Genomic DNA, 22369 nt, shown 5'->3' with positions numbered 1-22369 from the left:
TCAAATGCTAATCTCATTCAGAGAAAACCTCATACACATATCCAGCATAATGCTTGACCAAATATCTGGGTGCCCCATGGCATGGTCTGATTGACAGATAAAATTCATCATCACCATCACAGTGCTGCTACCTTGAAACTGTGGCAATTAAATGGGGGGAAATTGCTTAGAACAACAAAAACATCCAAAAACGTTTACAATGAACATTTATTAACTGCCAAATTAAAACAGGTCCTAAAAAGAAATTAGCATTTACAAATATAATGACTTTAAACTCTATTGCTCATTATGAGGGAAAAAATAGCTTAGACCTTGAAGAGTAAGTTTTGTGTGGTGGGGGGGACCCCAGCCTTGGTTATTTCTTATATTTTCTATTGTAATTGATGAGCAAATATATGTACATCTGTATATATATATATACATATATATAGGTTATTTCTAATGTTCAAAATTTTGACATTACTGACTTTTGGTAATGGTGCTCATTACAAATCCACTTATTTTTGTGTATGAAGAAGAGTTTCAAAGTAGATCTGTCAGAATTGTAACCATGACTACAGTTGGGACTCTGGAGGGGTCAGTGTTAACATAAGACTTACAAAACATACACACAATGTGACAAGTTTTTGTCAAAGCACAGAATTTCAGTCAATTTATTGTACTGCTGACCAGAAAATATTTTGAGTGCCTAACTCAAAAGCCCTGCAAAAACTAGCTATGATGGTTACAATGGCTCCCACACAGTTCTTACTCTGAATAGTTGTAATGGATAATGAGAAAATTTTGAAGTGGTTTCAGTATATACTTGAACAAGTCTTGAACTTCCATTTACATGTGGATTTTTTTTGTATACAGACAAAATAAATCTATGCTATTAACAAATATAGTATTATCTTTTCTCTAATTTTCTTATTAATACAATTTTGTCTGGCATACTTTACTGTAAGAATCCATGATAGCAAGTATAATGTGCGCAGTATGTGTCAGTTGCCTGTGTCATTGTTAAGATTTCCAGTCAACCACAGAGTATTAATAAACATTTTTAGTGAGGCAGAAGTTATTATCATATTTCCAATTGTGCTGGGGTCAGCACCCTGGTTCCCACATTGCTCGAAGGTCAACTGTATAGAAAAATTGTGGAGTACTTTGTTCATTTAGCTAAGAATAATCTTATTCATTTTTTGCTCAGAAATTTCTTTTTAGATATGAAAAATATGCCCTCACATATTATTGTAGAAAACAAATTGCAGTACTGAAGACTATAGTCCCACACAACATCATTCTTACTTAATTTGACAAACTTCATGGTGAAACTGCTTAACTTGTCTTTCCTGAGTACCGCTGTGAGTGTATTCGGAAACTATAAGAAAGACAGTTTTTTTTTAACTGCAGTGCATAAAAAAAAATATGAAAAAAATATTGAGAATTAAATATGGCATTACTGAAACACTAGGATTTTGCAAATATCTTTCAGGTATTTTACTCCCAAAAAGATATTTTGCAAATGTCTTCAATTTATGGACAGGCAAATATGATACACAGACCAACTCCGTTTGCCAAGTGTTTTTGTATGTTGAAAGAACCATTTTTACAACATGTTTGAAAATGTTAAACATTTATTGAAGAAATAGTGTCTGCCAATGATGAACTCTATTTGTTCTGTTTGGAATTTTTTTTGGAAGCAGAAAACTGGGTGTGCTGCTTTGACTTACCATCTAACAGTTCAATGTCTTAGCAGAAGTGAGATTTTAAATTGTAACTGAAACATCTTTAAGACTGAGAAACACCATTAGTTACAATGATTAAATACTGACTTTAGAAATAAACTATTGCAAATTTGTGTTAATAAACTCAGTGTATAATTACAAAATGGTGAAAACATATTAAAATCACTGTAATAAAATAATTTCAATGACAAAAAGTTTGAATCCCAAGTGGCGTCAATATACACGTGAGCTACTAGAGTATCAATAAGTTCTAAACAAGAAAATTTAAGGAAAATTCACTGAAATATGTTGCAATCAACCTCTCAAAATCTCAAGAAAAATCAAAATCTTGGTAGTAGCAAAAGAAGAAACTTATGTATGAGGGGTAGTCATTGACAAGATTCACCTCTGACTTTTCATAAGTGGGGAAAATATTCGAAAGCTTGTTAGAATTCACCAGTAAAGCCTTTGGGCCTGGAATTTTTGTTGTTGGGAGTTCTAATTATTAATTTTATTTTCCAGTAGTTATAGATTTCCTCAGACTTTCTGTTCCTTTATGATGTTAGTCTTGACCTGTTTCTAGGAATTTATTCATTTTTTTAGGTTATAAAATGTATAGGTAGTTATTCATAATAGTCCTTTTTGATTTATCATAATCCTACATCATTAGTTACAATGTCTTTTCTTTCATTTCTGATTTGAGTAATAATTTTTTTAGTTTAGCTAAAGGTTTTATTATATTTTTAAAAAACTTCATTGATTTTTAATATTGTCTTTTAAATTTATTCCTCATCTAATCTTTATTTCTGCTAAGTTGATTGAGCAGAATTTAATCTTTCTTTTAATTAAACATTCCTATTTGGACCTTGGAAGGTGACAATGATTAATTTGTTTCTTGAAAAAATCTTTCTATGGAAATTTTCATGTAAAATATTGAGGAATAGACTCTCCAGTAGGGGGTGCACAAGCACTACATATATGATTGTAGAAGGAAAATAAAAGTAATAAAAAGTGTTCTTGAGTCTATCTGTTCTTTTACTTTCTATTAATTTTTTTGTTTTGCTAAAAATTAAATAGTACATTTATTTTGTAGAGAATGAAAGATTTCTAGATAGAAAAAAAGTAAGTGCCTTTTTTGTAGTCATTAATGGAAAGTATCATAGTTAAAGAACAACTGAATTAAAACAAAACTTTCCGTTTACTTTTAAGTCAATTAACTATTTAAAATCATATATAATTTTTGGTTATAGTCATTATCTATACAGAATTTATTCGACAAATATTCAATGAACACACTAGTTAGATGGCAGAAATAAGAGAAACACCCTGGATTTAGGAGAAACTCTGAATTGGGGAAACTGCATAAAAGCACCATGCAGGGGGACAATTTCTATAGTAAATATATGGAAAAACTGCTTTAAAAGTCTATAAAGGGAACCAGAGTATAAGTACAGAAGTTGAGGCACTAGCCTTGCATGTGGCTAATCTGGGTTGAATCCCAGGTACCACATACGTTTTCCTGCACACTAGGAATGGTTCTTAAACACAAAACCAGAAGTAATTCTTAGCATAATTGATGTGGCACACCTTCTTTCCCCCAACACTCTAAAAAAAAAGCCTAGAAAGTTTGAGATTATCTATGGCAAGAGAGGTTGTCATAGAGAAGAGGTCAAACATAAACATATATTTGTTTCCGAATAACTGCTTCTATCCTAACCAAGTCTTCCAAATGTCTGTATTTGGTACTCATCACCCTGTGTATTTACTCTGTGTTACTGTGTTACTATCTCTTCTGGAAACCACAGGAGAGCCGTCTATCAACAGTCAATAATTTTAACATGACACCTACCTGGTGTATTCTAGTTTTCCTAGTCTTTTCTTAGTCTACTTCTGGATGAAGAGACACACAGAAAATTAGTTTAACTGAGTGAAGAAAGGGGGTTTGAAAGTGAACAGCTGAAAAAAAAATCATTTCAGAAGTGAAAAAAAGTAAAAGAAAATATTCAGAAGTAAGAGTCACCCTGTAAGAAGTCAGTTACTGGAATCCCATTTAACATCACATCACTCTGCTGAACTGAGTTGTGAGTTACTGTGAGTTCTGTGTCACAGAGAGCTTTACTTCAGTTATGTTTCTTAAAGTGAACCCAGATTGTGAGAGAGTATGCTTGTTTATGGGAAAACAAGCCACCTTGCTCTTAGATGCTCTGAATGGGTGTGTAAAGGTGAGCGTAGATATGATTAAGTGTATGCATTTAGTTGAGTTAGAGTCAGGTATCTAGAAAGGAAAAGAGTTCATAAAAAGATAAGTCCAGTTCTAGGACTCCATGGCTGTTTCACACTCCCTCTGAGCAGTTCTGGGCAGTTTTGAGAGTTTGAGGATATCATAGTGCTAGTTGGAGACATCAGAAATCTGTACAACCTTACTCACCAAGTCTCTACAAGGACTGGTCCTTTTGAATGTAGTCAATTTATTTTTTAAAGCATAGAATAAAAGGGAATAAAAGGAAGAACCCGATTTGATGTATACATCAACACTTCTTTTTACTATTTTCAGTGTAATAGTCACCAGCGGGAAGGCGGGGAGCTTGAAGAAAAGAAACACCTTGATGTGGATTTTAAAATACCAGGGAACTAACGGAAAGGCAATTTAGATGTGTATTTAAGTATTTTGTAAATATTTTGTGTCACTGTTTCTTTAGTTTTTGTGAGAAAATTTCAGAAAGTACAAGGGAGGTTTTTGCATTTTTAAATGAAGATGTGGTGGTTATTAGTTCATTAAGGGAAGAAAACTGAAAGAATTCCTGATTGTTCTGTACTGATTTTGGAATAATAGAATGATAAATGGAATTTAAGCTCAACATAAGAAAGGCAATGCTGCAGGAGCAGAGATTTTCAATAACTATGTTTATGCATTATGACAGCTTATAAATTAAAGACCCAGCAACTCTTAAGAAAAGCAGTCATCACTAGGGAAATATAACAGAGGTGTCTGCACTATAGACGGGGGAGTTTGGACATGATGCTATATTGAAAATGGAAGAGCAGGTAATTTTATGTGGTGTGTTTTTTATGTTCTTTAAAAAGCAAGAGCAAACCCCATTTGAAGGCATGATGACACAAAAGTGATCACACACGAGATGATAAAAGTATAGGTGGCAAATTATATTGGTGATAGATTCAAATATAAATAAAACCACTGCCTTTCAAATTCTTGGTGCAGTTATGGTGCACTGGTTTTTGAAAGAGACCAGGTAAGCTAAACTGATTATAGATTACTGGAGAAATAAAAAGCAAGACATAAAAATGAATTTAAAAGTTAAAATGAGAAAAGTCAAACATATCTCATGAAACTCATAAGCTTAGGAAATTTTTAAGAGACCTCAAGCCCATTCTACACCCAAAAACCTCCAATGGAGACATTTAAAAGCCATTCAACTCCCCACCACCAGCCTCTTTTTCCTCCTCTCTGTTGAAGGGCAAATAAATGCCTTCTAGCTACAAACTAGTTCGATTTTGTTTGAAATTAGGTTTCATGCGAACATGAATAAGCTTGAAGAAATGTCCTCAAAGATAATAATCGCTCGCCCTCTTCTGCCGCAGTGGTTTGTTTTGCTTTTCTGCTTGGAGAAAAGCCCCTGACGTGTTCCTCACAGTGGCAGCTGTGAACACTGGCCCACCATTAAGGAATTTCTTTCTATTTAAAACATTTTTTCTTTTCTGAATTGTGAGGGAAAAAGAAGATAGTAATCTCATAAACCCGGATTAGAAACCTAATTTACCAGCAGATTGAGATAGTAACCCTCGTTTATCTGGAAAAAAAATAGGACTAATTCCCACCATGATGAAGCAGAATATTATTATTCAGCACTCAGATCAATATATTTTGAGGTTTCCGTTCCTTTTCTTTTTCTTTTAATCCACTAGGGCCTAACTAGAAAGGGAAACATATTTGATTATTTTTAGTCTTAAACTAAAGAAAGCACGACTGGCTTTTAATAAAAGCTTTAAATAAAATGGAGTGAAGTCAGTCTCACAAATAATAAAAACCAGCCACTCTGACAAGGTTTGAATACCAAAGGGATTTTAGGCGATAGGCGTTAAATCAACATACACGGCCAGGTTTCTTCCGCAGAACATGAGAACTGGTCATGTCTTTGCTTATTGCAAGATTTCCAGAATACCACGGGCAAATTAACCCTCATTTCAACAAATTGGGCTTTGAAGTCTGAAAATACACGCAGTCGGTCTATTCTCTGAGCCCAGAGGCCTGGTTTTAGATGGCCGCAGGGTTGGGCAGGAGGGGGGTTGAGCCCCCCTGAGCTCCTTCCCCAAAGCCCCCGGCAAGTCCCTTACCACAGTCCCCTGCTCCACCTTGGTGCCCGGACCTGTAGACTCCCTCCTTCTCCTTTTTCCTTTCTTCTCCTGGGCTCCCACCCCGACCCCACCCCACCCCCATCCGCGGCTTCTCCTTTTTCCCCAGCTTCGTTTTCCGCTAGAAGTGGTCAAAGAGGAGGTGGAAATATCTATGTGTTGCTTGGTGCAGTTTTCCAAATTAATTAATGAAGGGGAGAGTGGGGGGGGGGGGGTTTGGTTTGCAGAAATTCTTCCCCAGGTCTCTGCTTCTGCCAGGGAGCCTGAACATCCGCAGTTCCCCCCACTTCTCCCTCCCCTCCAACAGTCGTCTGCGACAGTGGGGAGGGTAGGGGGTCCTCTCGGAAGGGGGGCGGTGGTCTTCGAGGCTCCTTGCAAAAGAACAGCCTGGAGCAAAGCGGTTGAGGAGGGGGGGGGGTCCCGGGAGGCGCGAGGAGCCCGCCCCCGCCCCGTGGGGAGGCGCGGGAGCGGCGGGCCGGGCCCGTCCGGCGTGGGCGGGGGGGAGCGGGTGTCGGGAGCCCGAGGGGCTCGGGCAGCGTCCGCAGGAGGCGGGGGCGGCGGGGACGTGGCGCGACTGCCGCAGGGGAGCGTCGGCGGCGGCGGGCGCGAGGGGCGGGGCGCACTCCGCAACTTCTGCCACTGCCTCCCCTGCGCTCTCGTCCGAGGCGCGCACTGCTGCGGAGTGCGGGCGCCGGGCGGTGGTGTCGCCCGCGAGCCCGCGCGCTCCAGCCCTGCGTCGTCGTCGGGCGCTGGAGGCGCTTCCTTCGGGGGAGTCCGCGCGGCTGCCCCGCTCGCGCCTCGGAGCCCGGGACTTGGCGGAGCCTCGAGGCTCTGCCGCGGCTCCCCGCAGCGCGCTGCGGGCGATCGGGCGGGTGCACTCGGAAGGCAGGGAGAGGAGGGAAGCCCCCTCGGCGGCGGCCAGCACTGAGGGTAGGGGCGCGGGTGATGGGCAAGTAGCTCAGGGGCCGGCCGAGAGCGCGAGCGCAGTGTAGCGGTCCCCGGACCTCGCCAGCCCAGTCCGCGCCTAGCTAGGGCCAGGGAAGGGACGCAAGATGCCCCATCTGCGCCTCGACGGCGCCGAGGAGGTGGCGAGCTCCACCTTGCTGCCGCAGCTGCTGAACGAGGTGGCCAACGCCACCGAGACCCCAGCCCCGACCTGGGACCCACCCACAGACAATGCCTCGGGCTGCGGGGAGCAGATCAACTACGGCAGAGTCGAGAAAGTTGTGATCGGCTCCATCCTGGCGCTGATCACGCTGCTGACGATCGCGGGCAACTGCCTGGTGGTGATCTCGGTCTGCTTCGTCAAGAAGCTCCGCCAGCCCTCCAACTACCTGATCGTGTCCCTGGCCATGGCCGACCTCTCGGTGGCCGTGGCGGTCATGCCCTTCGTCAGCGTCACCGACCTCATCGGGGGCAAGTGGATCTTCGGGCACTTCTTCTGCAACGTCTTCATCGCCATGGATGTCATGTGCTGCACGGCCTCGATTATGACCCTGTGTGTGATCAGCATCGACAGGTAAGGGCCGCTTTCCCCGGGTCCCCGGGTCCTGGGGAGGGGCAGGGGTGCGGGCTGAGCCCCGCGCGCTCGCCTCCGCTGCGAGGATGCGCTAGACTTGCAGGCGGGATGGAGGGCTGCGCTTGAAAGAGCGATTCCCACACCTCGGCCCCGAAAGCAGCCCCCGAACTTCACTTTATTGCATGATCTGCATGCCCCTTTCCGAGGAGAGCCCCCCAGTGTTCTGATTTCCCGTGAATGTGGGTTTTGAGATGAAAGTTAGAGTCTTTGAAGCGTTCGGAATACCAACAGGCGGTTCCCAGGCTTGGTTTTTCCGAAGGAAGGGGTTTGAGCCTCTCCAGTTGGAAAAATCCTTGCTACGAGAAATTTCTTTAAGAAATGACTTGAATAAAAGCCAGGGGCTCCCCCTAATTGTGGGACCCCCCAAAACCGATGAAAAGAGCTAAAATGGTCTCAGAATTGGGTTCTGATACTGCCTGAATAATGGACTGCGGTTTTTTGGTGAATCAATCAATCATGGCTTGGGGTTTGGGTGGTGACTTAATTATTTATTTATTTATTTATTTATTTGTTTGACGCCTGGTTTTAGTATTTGGCAATGGTGACTGTATACTGCAGGTTTTCTGACTGGAGACTTACGACGCCCTGTCTGATGGTTGGTTCTAGTCTCATATGGTAGCTTTTGGGAATCTTCTCTTGAAACCTCCCCCACTGGAGTAATTGTAGCAAAAACTGACCATCTGTCAGGGATTCTGGGGGAGAAAAATTCCTGGCTTGGCTGTCATATTGGACTGGGAGACCCCAGGATTTCGTCAGACTATCAGATTACTGAATTTTGGAATGCAGCTAGTATTTGGCCCTAGAAAAATGGTGCAGTTGGTAACTTGAAGCACAGCTCCATTGCTCTTTGGCCATTGAACACCTCTTTACCTCTCTTAAAATGGGTGTATTAATTACCATTTTCACACTCAGAATTCTGCTGGTTTTAAAAATCTGTCCAGGAGAATTTCCTCTTGTGTTTAATGGCACAGAAAAATGGTTCCTTTTTTTCCTAGTGGAGTACTGCACCTGTAGATGTGTAGATCTTTTAGCATAGGAGGAATAATTGATGACCCCACCCTGAAAATGACAGTGCCTCAAAGGATGATCCAGCATGAAATTGAGTTTCCTCCTTTTTTCTTCTCATAAACACTGATATTTGTGGCTTGTTGATATTTAACATGCCTTGCTATGTCACTTAGCATACTTAATTGTTTTTAGAATAAAGACAATGAAACTAAAGGTGTGTTTTCAATGAAAATAAGAAAGTAGCTGCATTTAAAGATCTAGATTATTTGAAAAAATTATGCTGCCATTTTATTATGGTAGGAGCTTCTAATAGCAAACAAGCAATTATTTTTAAGAGTGATGTATGAATTACATATATGAGAATATTAGCTACAAATTTGACAACTGAGGCTCTGAATGACGGTAATTAAAAATGACAGAAATGCATATATTTTGTCTGACTGTGGTAAAAGGACTAGGAGAATGCGTCAAATATATACATAGTAAGTATATACATGAATACTAAGTACAAAAATCCACCTGTTCAGCCAACTGAAGTGGTGCTTTTTACATGAATGAAGCTCTTTTACATGAAACTTATTGTAATAAAACATTAAAATTTATGTTGCAAATAATGTGTCTGGATTCTTTTGTTTCATAATTGATCTGTGATAAATGTACAATGTGCTAATTTATTTCCGAAGGTATCCAGTGTTTCTTCTAGACACCTCAAGGTTCCTGTACGTGACCTAAAGGATTTTTTCGACTGGTGTTCATATGAGACTTAGCTAAAGCAGGAATTCTCTACATTCAGGGAAAATGTTAACCTTTTTTTTTGGTAGGAGCTTCTAATTTGTTCATTAATATATTCTCTTGAGTGTCACAAATTGTGGTAACACAGAAATAGAGAATTTCTCCATTTCCTATAAGAATTACTCCATTGGTGAATTTTGCTTGACATTTGCTTTAGGATATTACCATGTAATTTCTTTAAAAAGAATGAAGTATAGATAACATGGGGTGATAAAAATTTTTCTTTCTTCTAAGAACACATAGAAATAAAAATGAGAACAAGGAAAATTGATATATGGTCAATTTGATAACAAAGATGAATTTATTTCTGAAAAGGTTGCTTTCTTCATTTTCATGGGATTATATGGCCAATAATTAAAAATGTGCTAAGAAAATAAGAAAAAACTCATCTTCATTCACTTATTCATTCCACTTGAGTACTCAGTACAGTTTATGCTCTATGCAGCATAATCAATGAATAAAACTATTCCTGCTTTGAAGCTCATATTGTATTGTGAGAATTTAGATATCAGTTGGACATTTAACTTGTTTAAATTGGCACCTACAAATTTTTTTCCTTTTATTTTTTTCTTTCCAATACTAATTTTACTGGTCTGCGTTTCCAGCTTTTTCCAATGCAGTGTTATATGCCATTTGTCTTCTCAGACTTCAACACCCTGTCTCCACCCTTTTCAGATGATGACTCATGTTCATTGAAAATGAAGAGAACTTTGGATGGGAGCTCCCTTAATTTTCCACCACCAATATTTGTTGCATCTGAAACCTTTTAAATATAAAAATACTTAAAATTTAATTCTTTTAATTTTATTTAAAAAGCAAGAAAGCACCTGCCCCAGCCAAAGCAAAACCCTACACTTCGAATCCTATCTCCCTCTCCCCACCCCTTTTTTTTCTTTCATGGATCCCTCATCTTCTGTCTTAAGAATTTAATTTTTATTAGATCAAACTTTATCTTTTATCATTGTGGATCCCTAAACTCAGCAGAGCTGAGAATGACCAAAGCTGTTTACCTGGCAGTGCTGGCAGGGGGTGGGGGTTTGGGGCTTGGGCTGCTGGGGTTTGATCCCAGAACCCTGAACATGCAGATCATGTACTTTGCTATTTCATCTGCTTCTCTGGCCCTTAATTTTTCAACCTTTAAAAGCCCCCTACCTTTTTTCAGTCTTTTAAAGGGTGTTTTAGGTGGCTCAGAAAGCCCCTTGCAGCAACCGGTGATTCATAGCTGGGGGCTGAGACTGGTGCATCAGGTTCCGCACTGCAGTGCTTGGGGGGCCTCCAGAGCCACACCCACTTTTCTAGGGAGGCCATTTTGTGCAGGGGAAGAAACCTGTAAAAGCCCTTCTTTAGCCTCACTTCTTTTTTAGTTACTGATCCCCTTCACAGTTGAACTGTTCAAAGAACTGCCCCAAACCTCTTTTTATTTCTTAACCCCTCAGACAGATGATTTTGGCACTCACTAGGTCTAATTACACAATTTTAACCAGACCTCTTTGTTCCACTTCTGTCCATTCCTCATCAGTGCCTATGAAGAAGCTATTACTATTATCACCTGTTTGTTAAAAAGTCACTTTAAGGGTGGGGGGTTGGCAGAAAGATAGCACAGGGAAGGGGTTAAGTGCTTTAACCCCTTACCTTGCAGGCATCTGACGCTGAGCCCATCTCTAAAATCATCAGGTGTGACTTTTGAGTGCAGAGCCAGAAATAAGCTTTGAACACCACTGGGTGTGGCCCAACCCTTTACAGTCCAGAAAAATTAAGGTAGAAATTAAAATTAAATTTAAATTAAAAATTAAAATTACATTTACCTATACTGAAATACACAGTATTAACTCAATAATTTAATGATTTTTGAAGAATATATACATTTATATGACCATCATTCCTTTGTGGCCCTGGGGCAACTCCTGGAGATTCTTGACTAACCAGGAAAGACAATTTATGACCAGGGCCAAAGGCTATGAGGCTGCTCTGCCCTGTGGTTTCAGGGAACATCAGGGAAGCCCTGGTGGTGTGGAGGGATCTCTGAGACTTCACCCAGTAATGCTGGGGTGCCATGAGGTGCCAGGGATCCAGCCAGGACTGGGCTCATGAAAAGGCTTGTGCTTGAGCCCTATACCATTTCTCCAGCCTTCTAGAAGGATCTTTTAAAGGTAGTGACCAAACCCCAGCACTGCTGGAGTGGCCCTGGTGGTGGCTGACAACACAGGGCCTGAGCAGACCTGCATCCTGTGCCCTTGCATTGAATTCTCAGATTCAGTGGATGAGGATCTCCTTGAATGGCCCCCACCAGCTCCCTGAGCGTAGCTTGGGAGGCTTCCCCTTCAGAAATAAAAATAAAAAATCACAAAAAAGAAATTACATCACCTCCTTTTTGGTATGTAGTTTTATGGGGGAGTCACAACTGGTGGTGCACAGGGATTACTTCTGGCTCTGTGCTTAGGATCATTCCTGGGGTACCTTAGAGACCAGGGATGGAACCAGGGTTCTCTGCATGCAAGACAAGTGTCACACCAGGTGTACCATTGTTCTGACCCCAAATTACCTCTTACATAGTTAAAATATTAAAAACAATTACACATATTAGGAAAACTTTAAGAAAAATCATGAAATAGTATAGAACAGTGTCTCAACCAAGAGGCCACATGGTGCCCCTCTGGGCCCCCGCCCTATTCCAAGGGGGAAACAGGTAAGTCAGGTAAGTGGAAGACACTGCAAGGGACTTGGGGCAAACCAGAATGAGGGTGGGGGACCTAGGGCAGAACACAGGAAGGGAAAATGATTGGAAGGGAGCCATGGTCAGAAAAAGGTTGAAAAACCTTAATATAGAGGAATGATGAACACTTCATTTCAAAAGTGTCTGTCTCTGGTGAGGTGGTGTACTTAGGGAGTAATACACATATCAACTATATAGGTAATGTTTTATTTATTAATATTGATTGTTGATGCCATCTTGTTATCTTTATATAACTTTTTGTATGACCAAACATTTTAAAATTTTGTTTCTAATATAGAAACATATAGAATCTACATATAGAATAGTAGATAACCTGGGAGAGAACTTGAATTTCTGTGGATGTTTGTGGAACATCCAAGTAAACATATTATTGTAATCTGAAATTATATCAGGAAATAGAATAACCCCCTAGGCATTCCTCTGCCCCTCCCCATAATTTCCCGTGCTTCCGAAAATAACCTTTGCCCTGACTCTTACCATCTCAGGTTAATTGGTTTGATCAGTTTAATCAGAACCTCATGTAAATATAACATCATACTCTTTTTTTTAAAATCCCCATAACATTTAAGTGATTTGTTCATAGATTTTAGCCAACCTAAACATCACTTTTTAAAGTGATATTCAGTTATATTACTATATCATTATCAATCAATTCACCTATAGACTAATAATTGAATTGTTTGAAATTTTGGATTATTTCTACTAGTGCTTTTATGAAAATTTATTTTTAAGGCCAAGGAAATAGACCAAAGGGCTAGAACATATGTGAGTTTGATCCTGGCACTGCATGGCACCCCCAGCACCTCCAAGATCACCATGCTGGACCCCTAGAATTCCTGACTGGGCATTTTTTCTTTGTTCTTAACACTGAATGCTCAGACCCACACTGCTGGGCCAGTTATCACCAGGAGTAGCCATTGGACCTGTAGAGTTGCTGCAGAGATTCCCATAAAAATATACTTGTGCACAAGTCATTTTGTGGGAGTGTTTTAATTTATCTTGGGTAAGTACAATACTGGATAGCAAGGTACTCGATCACATTTATTTATTTATTTATTTAGTACTTAGTATTTATAGATCCTTAAGTGGTGCTCAGAAGAACCAGGGGACCCTTTGGTAGTTCTTGGCCAACCAGACCTGTGGTTCAATTCAAGGGCTCGTGAATGCATGCTGCTCAGCCTTAAGGTGCTGGGGTTTACTTGGGCCACCCTTTGGGGGCTAGGGGACTCTGGCCACCCTGAGGATGCTCAGGGTCTTCTAGGTCTTCATCTGATGATGCTTGGAGGACCATGTGATGTTGGGGATCAAATCAGGATCAGCTCCAGGTAAGACATGGCCATTGACCCCTGGGCCATCTCTCTAGCCCCTACATTTAAATTTTATTCACACCTTCACACTTTTTATGTTATCATCATGCCTTTAGGGTTCCTTCTTGGAAACTCCATTAAATATTGTTAATATTTTTAACTTTAATTAAAATATAATTTAAAATACATTTTAAATTAATTAAAATACATTTAACATAAGAGTGACATTAATTATTCTTTTCATTGCTCTTTAATAATATATCCTGCTTTAACATGCTTTCATCTGGGATAGTTTTTAATCCCAGTTAGACATTTGTTAGCTAGGGCCACTCTTTCCTGGTGTTAATTGGCCTTTTAGTGTGGGCCTGATAGTTCAGAGCTTGGACCAGGGGCTCTGGGGGCAATGGGGCCACAACCGCAGTGCTTGAAGGTCACCAGGGCTATTCTTGGCAGTGTTTGGATAACCATTGCAGTGCCATTGGTTGAACTCAGCATTCACACATGCAAAGCATGTGCTCCAGGCCTTTGGGCTGTCTCCTCTAACTCTCCTAGCATTTCTTTTTAAATTTTATTTAAGTGACAATTTGCTAGTAATAAATCCCATTAGTTTATACTTATCTGAAATGTCAAATTTTACTAAAATCTATTTAATTTTTATTATAATTTTGGGAACATGATTGCAATAGTGTTAATGTTTATGATTTTAATATAAAAAGTTACTATACATCAGCAGCACCAAAAGTGCTCAAGACCCAATACCACTGTCCTTATGTTAATTATAGTCTGTCTCTTCCATCCTCCCCTCCATTTCCCCTACTATATGGTAATTTCAGTTTTACAAATGAGAAATTTTTTCATCATTAGTACTTTTTATACCTTTGTTTTATTTTTATGCATATTAAAAATGATTGAGATCAGTATTTGTCCTTTTCACTCTGACTTGTTTCACTTAAAATGAGCAAAATGAAATATTTTATCTTTTCTCATGGCTGCATAATATTCCACTCTGTTTACCACACTTCTTTTTTTATCCATTCATCTATTATTTGACATTTGGGTTGTTTTCACATCCAGCCTATTATCATTAGTGGTTTAATGACCACAGGTGTCCATATGCTTTTTTTTTTTTTTTTTGCTTTTTGGGTCACACCCAGCTATGCACAGGGGTTACTTCTGGCTCATGCACTCAGGAATTACTCCTGGCAGTGCTCATAGGACCATATGGGATGTGGGGGATTGAACCCGGGTTGGCCACGTGCAAGACAAACGCCTTACCCACTCTGCTATCACTCCAGCCCCTCCATATGCATTTTTAATCAATGTTTTTGTTTTGTTTTGGGGGTAGATGCTAAGAAATGGGATCTCTGGTTCATATGGAAACTGTAGTCCTTTTTGGAGAATTCTCCATACTGCTTCCCATGCAAGTAAAACCAGATGAAATTCCCACCAATAGGAGTGAGGGTTTCCTTTTAATCCTATTCCATAAATACTGGTGGTTTCCAGTTTTTATGATCTGTGTTATAATTGGTGTAAGATGACATGTGATTGTCATTTTGAGTTTCATTTTCATATAATGGATATCTATGAACACTTTTATTTGCCTACAGATCATCCCTATGTTCCTCTTCCCATTTTTGATGGTAATTTTTTTTTCTTGAGGTTTGTGGGTTCATTATTTATCTTGGGTGTTAACCTCTTATCTCGTGCATGGACTGCAAATATTTTCTCCTATTCAGTAGGGTTTTATTTTGCTATTTTTTAAAAAAACAACTGTGAAGATATACATTTGCAAAGTTGTTCACAATAATAATACCCATGTCATTTTTAAAAGAACTAGATAAAATACTCCTGACATTCATATGGAACAATAAACCTTCCCAAATAGCTAAAGCAGTCCTTAGGGAAGGGAAAATGGGAGGGATTACTTTCCCCAACTTCAAACTAAATTACAAAGTGGTAATAACTAAAACAGAATGGTATTGCAATAAAGACCAACTGTTAGATCAATGGAATAGGCTTGCATTTCCTGACACAGAACCTCAGATATATTATTAGTAGGATTTCTTTTTTATTTTAACCATAGTTTTTTTCCAATTCAGAAGCTTTTTAGTTTGATGCACTCTCATTCATTTACTTTTGCTTTTACTTCTTTTTTTCGTTTTTGGGTCACACCCGGTGATGCACAGGGGTTACTCCTGGCTTTGCACTCAGGAATTACTCCTGGCAGGGACTATATGGGGTACTGGGAATTGAACCCTGGTAAGCCTCGTGCAAGGCAAACTCCTTACCTGCTGTACTATCACTCCAGCCCATGCTTTTACTTTTCATGAAAAAAAAAATGTTTTTTCCTCAATGTATTTCATGGCTTCAAATCTCACAATGTGGTCTTAAATCCATTTAAAATTATACACATACACACACACGCACACACACACACATATAGTGAGGACACACACACACACACATATATATATATATATATATATATATATATATATATATATATATAGTGAGGTAGTGGTCCAGTTTTATTGTTTTGCATTTGACAAGGAAAATTTATCACCATCATGTTTGCATGTGGCTAAGCAACTTTTTGGACCATAGTTGCTCCACATCAGGACCTTAGTTCCTTTGTCCTAGATAAACTATCCACATATTGGGAGCTTTATTTTAGGCTCTCAGCTTTATTCTATTGGTGAGTCTGTCTTTAATCCAATACCATACAGTTTTGATTACTATAGTTTTATAATATGATTCAAAAATCAGGGAATGTAATACCTCTCATCTTCTTTTTCTCATAATTGCCTTAGCTAATCATGGTGTTTTATGATTCCATTCATATTTTGGTGGGGCTTTTTGTTTTTGAAGAATGTCATTGGAATTTTGATGGTTGCATTGAATCTATATAGTTTGTTAGTTAGAATGGCAGTTTTGACAATATTAATTTTTTCAATCCATGGACATGGGATACTTTTCCATCTCCTAGTATGCTGTCTTTCAATAGTGAATGTTTCAATGTCTTTCACATCTTTTGCTAAGTTGCTTCTTATGTATTTGATGTTTTTGAACACTTTTTTGTTTGTTTTTTGAGCCACACCTGTGGTGCTCAGAGCTTAATCCTAGCTCTGTTCTCAGGATCACTCCTGATGGGGTTTGAAGGATCATCTGGGGTGCCAAGGATCAAATCCAGGCTAAATGCATGCAAAGCAAGTGCCCTACCTGCTATATGTCACTCTGGCCCCAGAAAATTTTTATTTGTTTTTTTAATTATTTTTTGTTCTTGGGGGGTCCACACCTTGCAGTGATTAGGTCTTAGCTCCTAGCTCCATGCTCAGGAGTCACTCCTGAAAGTATTTAAGGGACTATATGTTGTCAAGGATCAAACCCAGATTGGCCACCTATAAGGCGTTTGCCTTATCATCTGTACTATCTCTCTAGCCCCATTTTTGTTTTTTGTTTTGTTTTTTTAATTTATTTTATTTATTGAATCACCATGAGAACAGTTACAAAGGTTTTGTGATTGAGTCTTGATCATACAATGATCAAACACCCATTCTTTCACTTAAGTGCACATTTCCACCACCAAAAACCCCAGTATACCCCCCCAATCCCATGCCTACCCCTACCTGTGTAGGGCAGATAATTTCCACATTACTCTCTCGCTACTTTGATAATGTTCAGTATTTTAACACCAGTTCCACCATTTGGAATTTTCCCCGAACACTCAGACCTGCTAAAAAGGCAAAGTTAGACAATTTGGTTTCTATTGCTGGTTATGAATAGCATATGATGTCCACAAGAGTGGCCGAGCAATCTTGGAATTCTAAAATCTTAATAATTAGATCTGGAGAGATTTCTGCCAAGAGCTGCTCAGGTCCGAGATTTGTTTGTGTGTCTCTGGGATCATAACCGTTAAGGAGCTTAATCAGTAACCGGGAGGGGGTGAATGGCGGGGGGGAAGGAGGGGGCTGCCTTCCGGGCTGGAGTGGAGAAAGACTGGCTCCACCCCTTTCTCAGGAGGCACTGGTGTGTCGTCACTGCTGGCCTGTACCTCGATTCTCCAATGAGATCTGGAAGATGGTGGCCGCTGGGCGTTCCGGGAAATAGGCGAAGGGACGACAACTTTTCCCATCTGGGGTGGCCTGGCAAAGGAGGCCTAATGCTCTAGCGCCATTTTTGGACACTTTTAAATATGTAGGGTTTTTTTTTTTTTACAATTTCTTTCTCTTTTAGTTCATTGTTTTAATTTAGAAATGCAACATAGTTTTGTGTGTTGTATTTATATTTGTTGTATGAGTAGATACTTTTCCTTGGTTTATTGTTTTTAAGAGTTTTGAAAGAGATTTATAGTGGAATACTTAAAGAGTGTTCTATGCATATCATTATTTTATTTTCAAATAGTGATAGCCTGGCAAAGGCTTCCAAAATTGTACTGATTAATGGTGGAGAAAGTATACAGCCATGCCTTATACCTGATTTTAGAGGGATTTCATATTTTCACCGTTGACCATAATGTTCACCATGGACTTTTCGTATATGTTATGGATTTGTTGTATATTTTATGGATTTCTTTAATATCTTGAGATATTTTTTTTCCTATCCATATATTGTTGAGTGTTTCTGTTTAAATATAAAATGGATAGTAAAACTTGTCAAAAACTCTCTGCATGATTAACGTGATCATGCAATTTTTTTCTTTTCCTTTGTGACGTGTACTATGTTAATGGATACATGTACTTTATCCTTGCTATTCTTGCATTCAAGCTATCCTTGCATTCCTGGAATGAATCCCACTTGATCATGTATATGATCATCCTTTTGATATATTGTTGGATTCTGTTGACTAAGATTTTGTTGAGGATCTTTCCATCAATATCCATAGGGATATGATCCTGTACTTTTCTTTTTTAGTAATATCTATGTCTGCCTTGGGAGTTATGGTATTGTTGGTTTTATAGATGCCGATATGAAGGATTCCTGTTTCATTGATATTTTGGAAGGCCATGAAAGATTTTGGTTGTAAGATTTCTTTGTTTTTTTTTTTAAATTTAATTTTATCTTGGGGTTTGGGGCACCCTCGTGCCTCAGGGCTTACTCCTTGTTCTGCACTCAAGATTTACTCCAGGCAGTGTTGAGCAACCATATGGGATGCCAGGGATTGATCGTAGGTCTGCTATGTGCAAAGCAAGCTCTTTACCCACTCTTCTTCCCTCTTTGAGAATTTAATAGAGCTCTAATGAACCCATTTGGACCTCAGTCTTTTGGTAGGGAAGTTTTTTTTCCAGTTTATATTTAGGAATCATGATTTGCAATTTACTGTTAATAATATAATTTTAGTCACAGTGGAGAGATTTTCTAAATAACTGTTTCAATTTCTTTACATGTCATCGGTTTGTTTAGACCCTTTACTTCTCCCTGATTCAGTCTTGGTAGGTTGTATGATTCTAAAAATGCATTCATTTTATGTAGGTTCTCCAGCATAGTGGCATAAAGTTGTTTTTAATTACCTCTTAAGATCCTTTGTGTTTTTGAGCTATTTGTTTAATTTCTTCCCTTTAATCTCTGATCACATTTATTTGTTGTTTCTTTTTGTCCTCATCAATCTAGCTAAGGGCTTGTTAATCTTGTTTTCTCTTGAAAAATAATCTTTTTTCAATAGATTATTTTAGTCATTTCTTGATTTCTATATTGATTCAATTCTGATTTTTGTTAATTCCTTCATTATAGCTACATATGGATTTATTATTCTTTTTATAGTTTTTCCAACTCTGGTGTTATGTTATTTATTTATTTGAGCTTTTTTTTGGTTTCTTGCCAGAAGGCTATATTACTATGAATTTACCTTTTAGTATTGCTTTGGCTGTGTGCCATAGGTTTTGATTTTTTTTTATTCTCCTTGTTTTGAGAAATTTTTTTATTCTTCTTTGATATTTGGTTTAACCAATTGTTACGTAACAGTATGCTGCTCAGTTTCCAAATGTTAGCACTTTCTCTACCTTATAAACCTTGCTTTTTCTTTTGGTACATGTACCAAAAGAAACATGTACATTGATAAGAGTAAAGTCCTCTCGACCCAGTAACCTGATAACCAACACACTCATTACTTTCTTTAGTTTAAACACTTTTTAAATCAGATAGTAGTATGGTAATCGCTGCCTTTTTCAGTCTTACATTAACCTATAGGATTTCCCCCCCACAACATTCAATCTGAGTTTATTTATTGCATGTTTAAGTATGTTTCTCGTAGGTAACAGAACATTGTATTTCTTTCCTATTTCAGCTGATCCCTTTTGATAACAAAGTTAAGCTCATTCACATTTAAAGAAATCATAAATATAAGTGAATTTGTTGCCATTTTTTCTATGAGGATTTTGATGGTTTTGTTATTTGTCACTTGCTTTTTACAGGAGGTCAAGTTAGTGTTCCTTGCATATCTGGTTTAGATGCAAAAATACTCTCAGCTGTTTAAGAATGTTTTTATTTCTCCCTTAAATATGAACATAAATTTGTCGGGTAGAGGATTCTTGGTTGAAGGTTCTTTTCGTTCAGAACTTTGGCTATACCCATATGTTTTCTTCCTGCTTGTAGAGTTTCATTTGAGAAATATGATGTGAATCTTAACATTATTTTCCTTGCTTGTGAATCTTTTTTTCTTACCACTCTGTCTGTCTCTGTCTTTAGTTCTTACCCTTTTTGTTATAGTGTGCCTTGATATTGTTCTGTTTGGATTTATTTCGAGTGGCACTTTTTTTTTAATTCCACTTTTACATTCCTGGATCAGTACAAAAGTTTTCCCCTAAGATTGGAGAAGTTTTCATCAATTATTTCTACCACTTCACCTTTTTTTCTTTCTTCTCCTGAAATTACTATCATGCAGATGATATTTCTCTTTATTTTGTTCAAATGTATCTCTTAAATTTTCTTCCTTTGAAAATTCTCTTTTCTATTGCCTTCTGTATTGCAGCATCATATACCTTGTCTTGTAGGTTGCTAATCTTATTTTTTCCACTATGAGTTCTGTTATTGACCTCGTATTGATATTTGAATGTTATTTCATTTTTTAAAATCAATCTTTATTCAAATTTCTTGATTCTTTATTCCAGTAATTTCCTCAGTTCTTTGAATAACAAGAAAATGGTGCTTTGAAGTCATCTTTTGAAATTTAGGAAGTTTTGGTGTAGTCAAGGACTACATCCATTGATGTGGCTGAATTCATATATCCCCCCCCCCCCCCTTCCATTATTCCTTGTGTTTCATAGAAGCTAGGGCTGGCTCCACTTTTCAGATGGTCTGAGCAGATGGTGGTCAATGTAAGGGCTCTAGGATGCAGTGATACACGGGCCCTGTGGTGCTGGGGATTACTTGGACCACTGCACTGGTGCTTTCTGACTCCTAGGAACACACTTGGCAATGCTCAGGGATTCCAGAGATTAACATCATATCACTTGGTGCTGGTGATTGAATTGTGAGATTTTCACAGTATTTTAAAAATATTTTCTTAAATATTTAAAGGGTCAAACTGGTGCCTCTGAATGGAGTTGTATGCATCTCCAGGTCAACGGGATTTATAGTCATCAGTGGTTGGAATCTGCTATATTGGCAAGGTATAGTTGGTCCATGCCTGGGGTTCAAGTCACTGGTGTCCAACAGCTGATGTATTCTCACAAACCAATTGATTTGTCAAAGACTGAAGATTGTGGTCACATATACCTGATACCTGCAGCTCAGAAAGCTGGTATTCATAGCAATGAGGGAAATTTTGAATTTGCCGGTACCAGTTTTAAGATGATTCCTCTGAATCCTAGTCTGATGGGGCTTATAGCTTATAGGGCTTCTGAGCTTATAGGGCTTCTGTTACCTGCTTTGTTCTATGGAAGGGTAGCTCCCAGTTGCAGTTTTGGTAATGGTTACTTCCAGCTGTGGGAGACAAAAGCACACCAGCATATGTACTGCCAGTTCTTGGTTTCTTTCTGACACAGCAGTTGTAATCACAGAGCTGAACCACAGTGGAGCCTATGTGCTCAGTGTCCTCCATTGTAGGATGCAGATTAAGTCTGGTACACCCACATTGGGGCAGCTTAAGTTATGAGTTGACAGTACACACTACTCAGATCAAAACACAATTTTGAACTTATATGGTTGGCCAAGGATCTTACACTGTTGGGACTGAGCTGAGGTTTTGACGCACACTGGCTGGGACCATGATTCATTTGGGTAGGGCCACCTCAGAATAACTACTCCCAGTCTGGACTAAGCATGGCTGCCTTATTTTTAAAAAACAAGTTATAAGACTCCTTTTGACTAAGTGTATTCAACATAGAATGTGTTTTTAAAAAATGAACAAACAACTTTGTTCTCAGCACCCTGGCATGAAACTAACAGGTAAGTCAAAGCCAGGTCATCTCAAGACAGAAAGCTGAAGCTGTTGGATGAAACAGAGCCAGGTAAGTTCTGTCAAGGTGGACCTGAAATTGCAGGTTTGTTGGGTGGGGTTCAACTCAGCAGTGGTTGTCCTAAGTTCAGCTAGGAGCAGCATCCCACAGTGTTGGGCTTAAGAAATCCTGAATCTGTTGTTCAGAAAGTGCTGCTATAAAACTGAAACCCAGTAAAACTATTTTGCTCAGCACCCTCCCACACTAGGTTAATATGTTTTGTCCTATACTTGCTTGTAGTTGTCTTTTCTCTGTAATTCTCTGCTTCTTCCCTCCCCATACCCAGTGAAGCACCTAGGGGTGCACCCAAGGAAACACTCCTTAGTTGTGAACTTGTCTGAAGTTCTGTGTTCCACAGAGTTGAATTTCGCTGAGATTATGTTTGTTTTCTTCAGTGGATTTTTCTCAGCAAAGCCCCCACATAGGTTGCTGTGCTTAAT

General features: G+C 39.0%; 1 protein-coding gene across 1 annotated transcript in view; it reads left to right on the top strand.

The window, feature by feature from the left end:
* The first annotated feature begins 7129 nt into the window (after window positions 1-7129).
* HTR7 (5-hydroxytryptamine receptor 7) overlaps window positions 7130-22369 on the top strand; it is a 77871-nt gene continuing 62631 nt past the window's right edge. Inside the window, exon 1 of the mRNA XM_056130389.1 lies at window positions 7130-7596. Coding sequence (XP_055986364.1) covers window positions 7130-7596 — 467 coding nt within the window. The remainder of the gene's footprint in view (window positions 7597-22369) is intronic.

Source organism: Sorex fumeus, unplaced genomic scaffold, assembly GCF_029834395.1.
Source record: "Sorex fumeus unplaced genomic scaffold, SorFum_2.1 ptg000078l, whole genome shotgun sequence".
Classification (NCBI taxonomy): domain Eukaryota; kingdom Metazoa; phylum Chordata; class Mammalia; order Eulipotyphla; family Soricidae; genus Sorex; species Sorex fumeus.
This window is presented reverse-complemented; position numbering and strand designations above follow the sequence as displayed.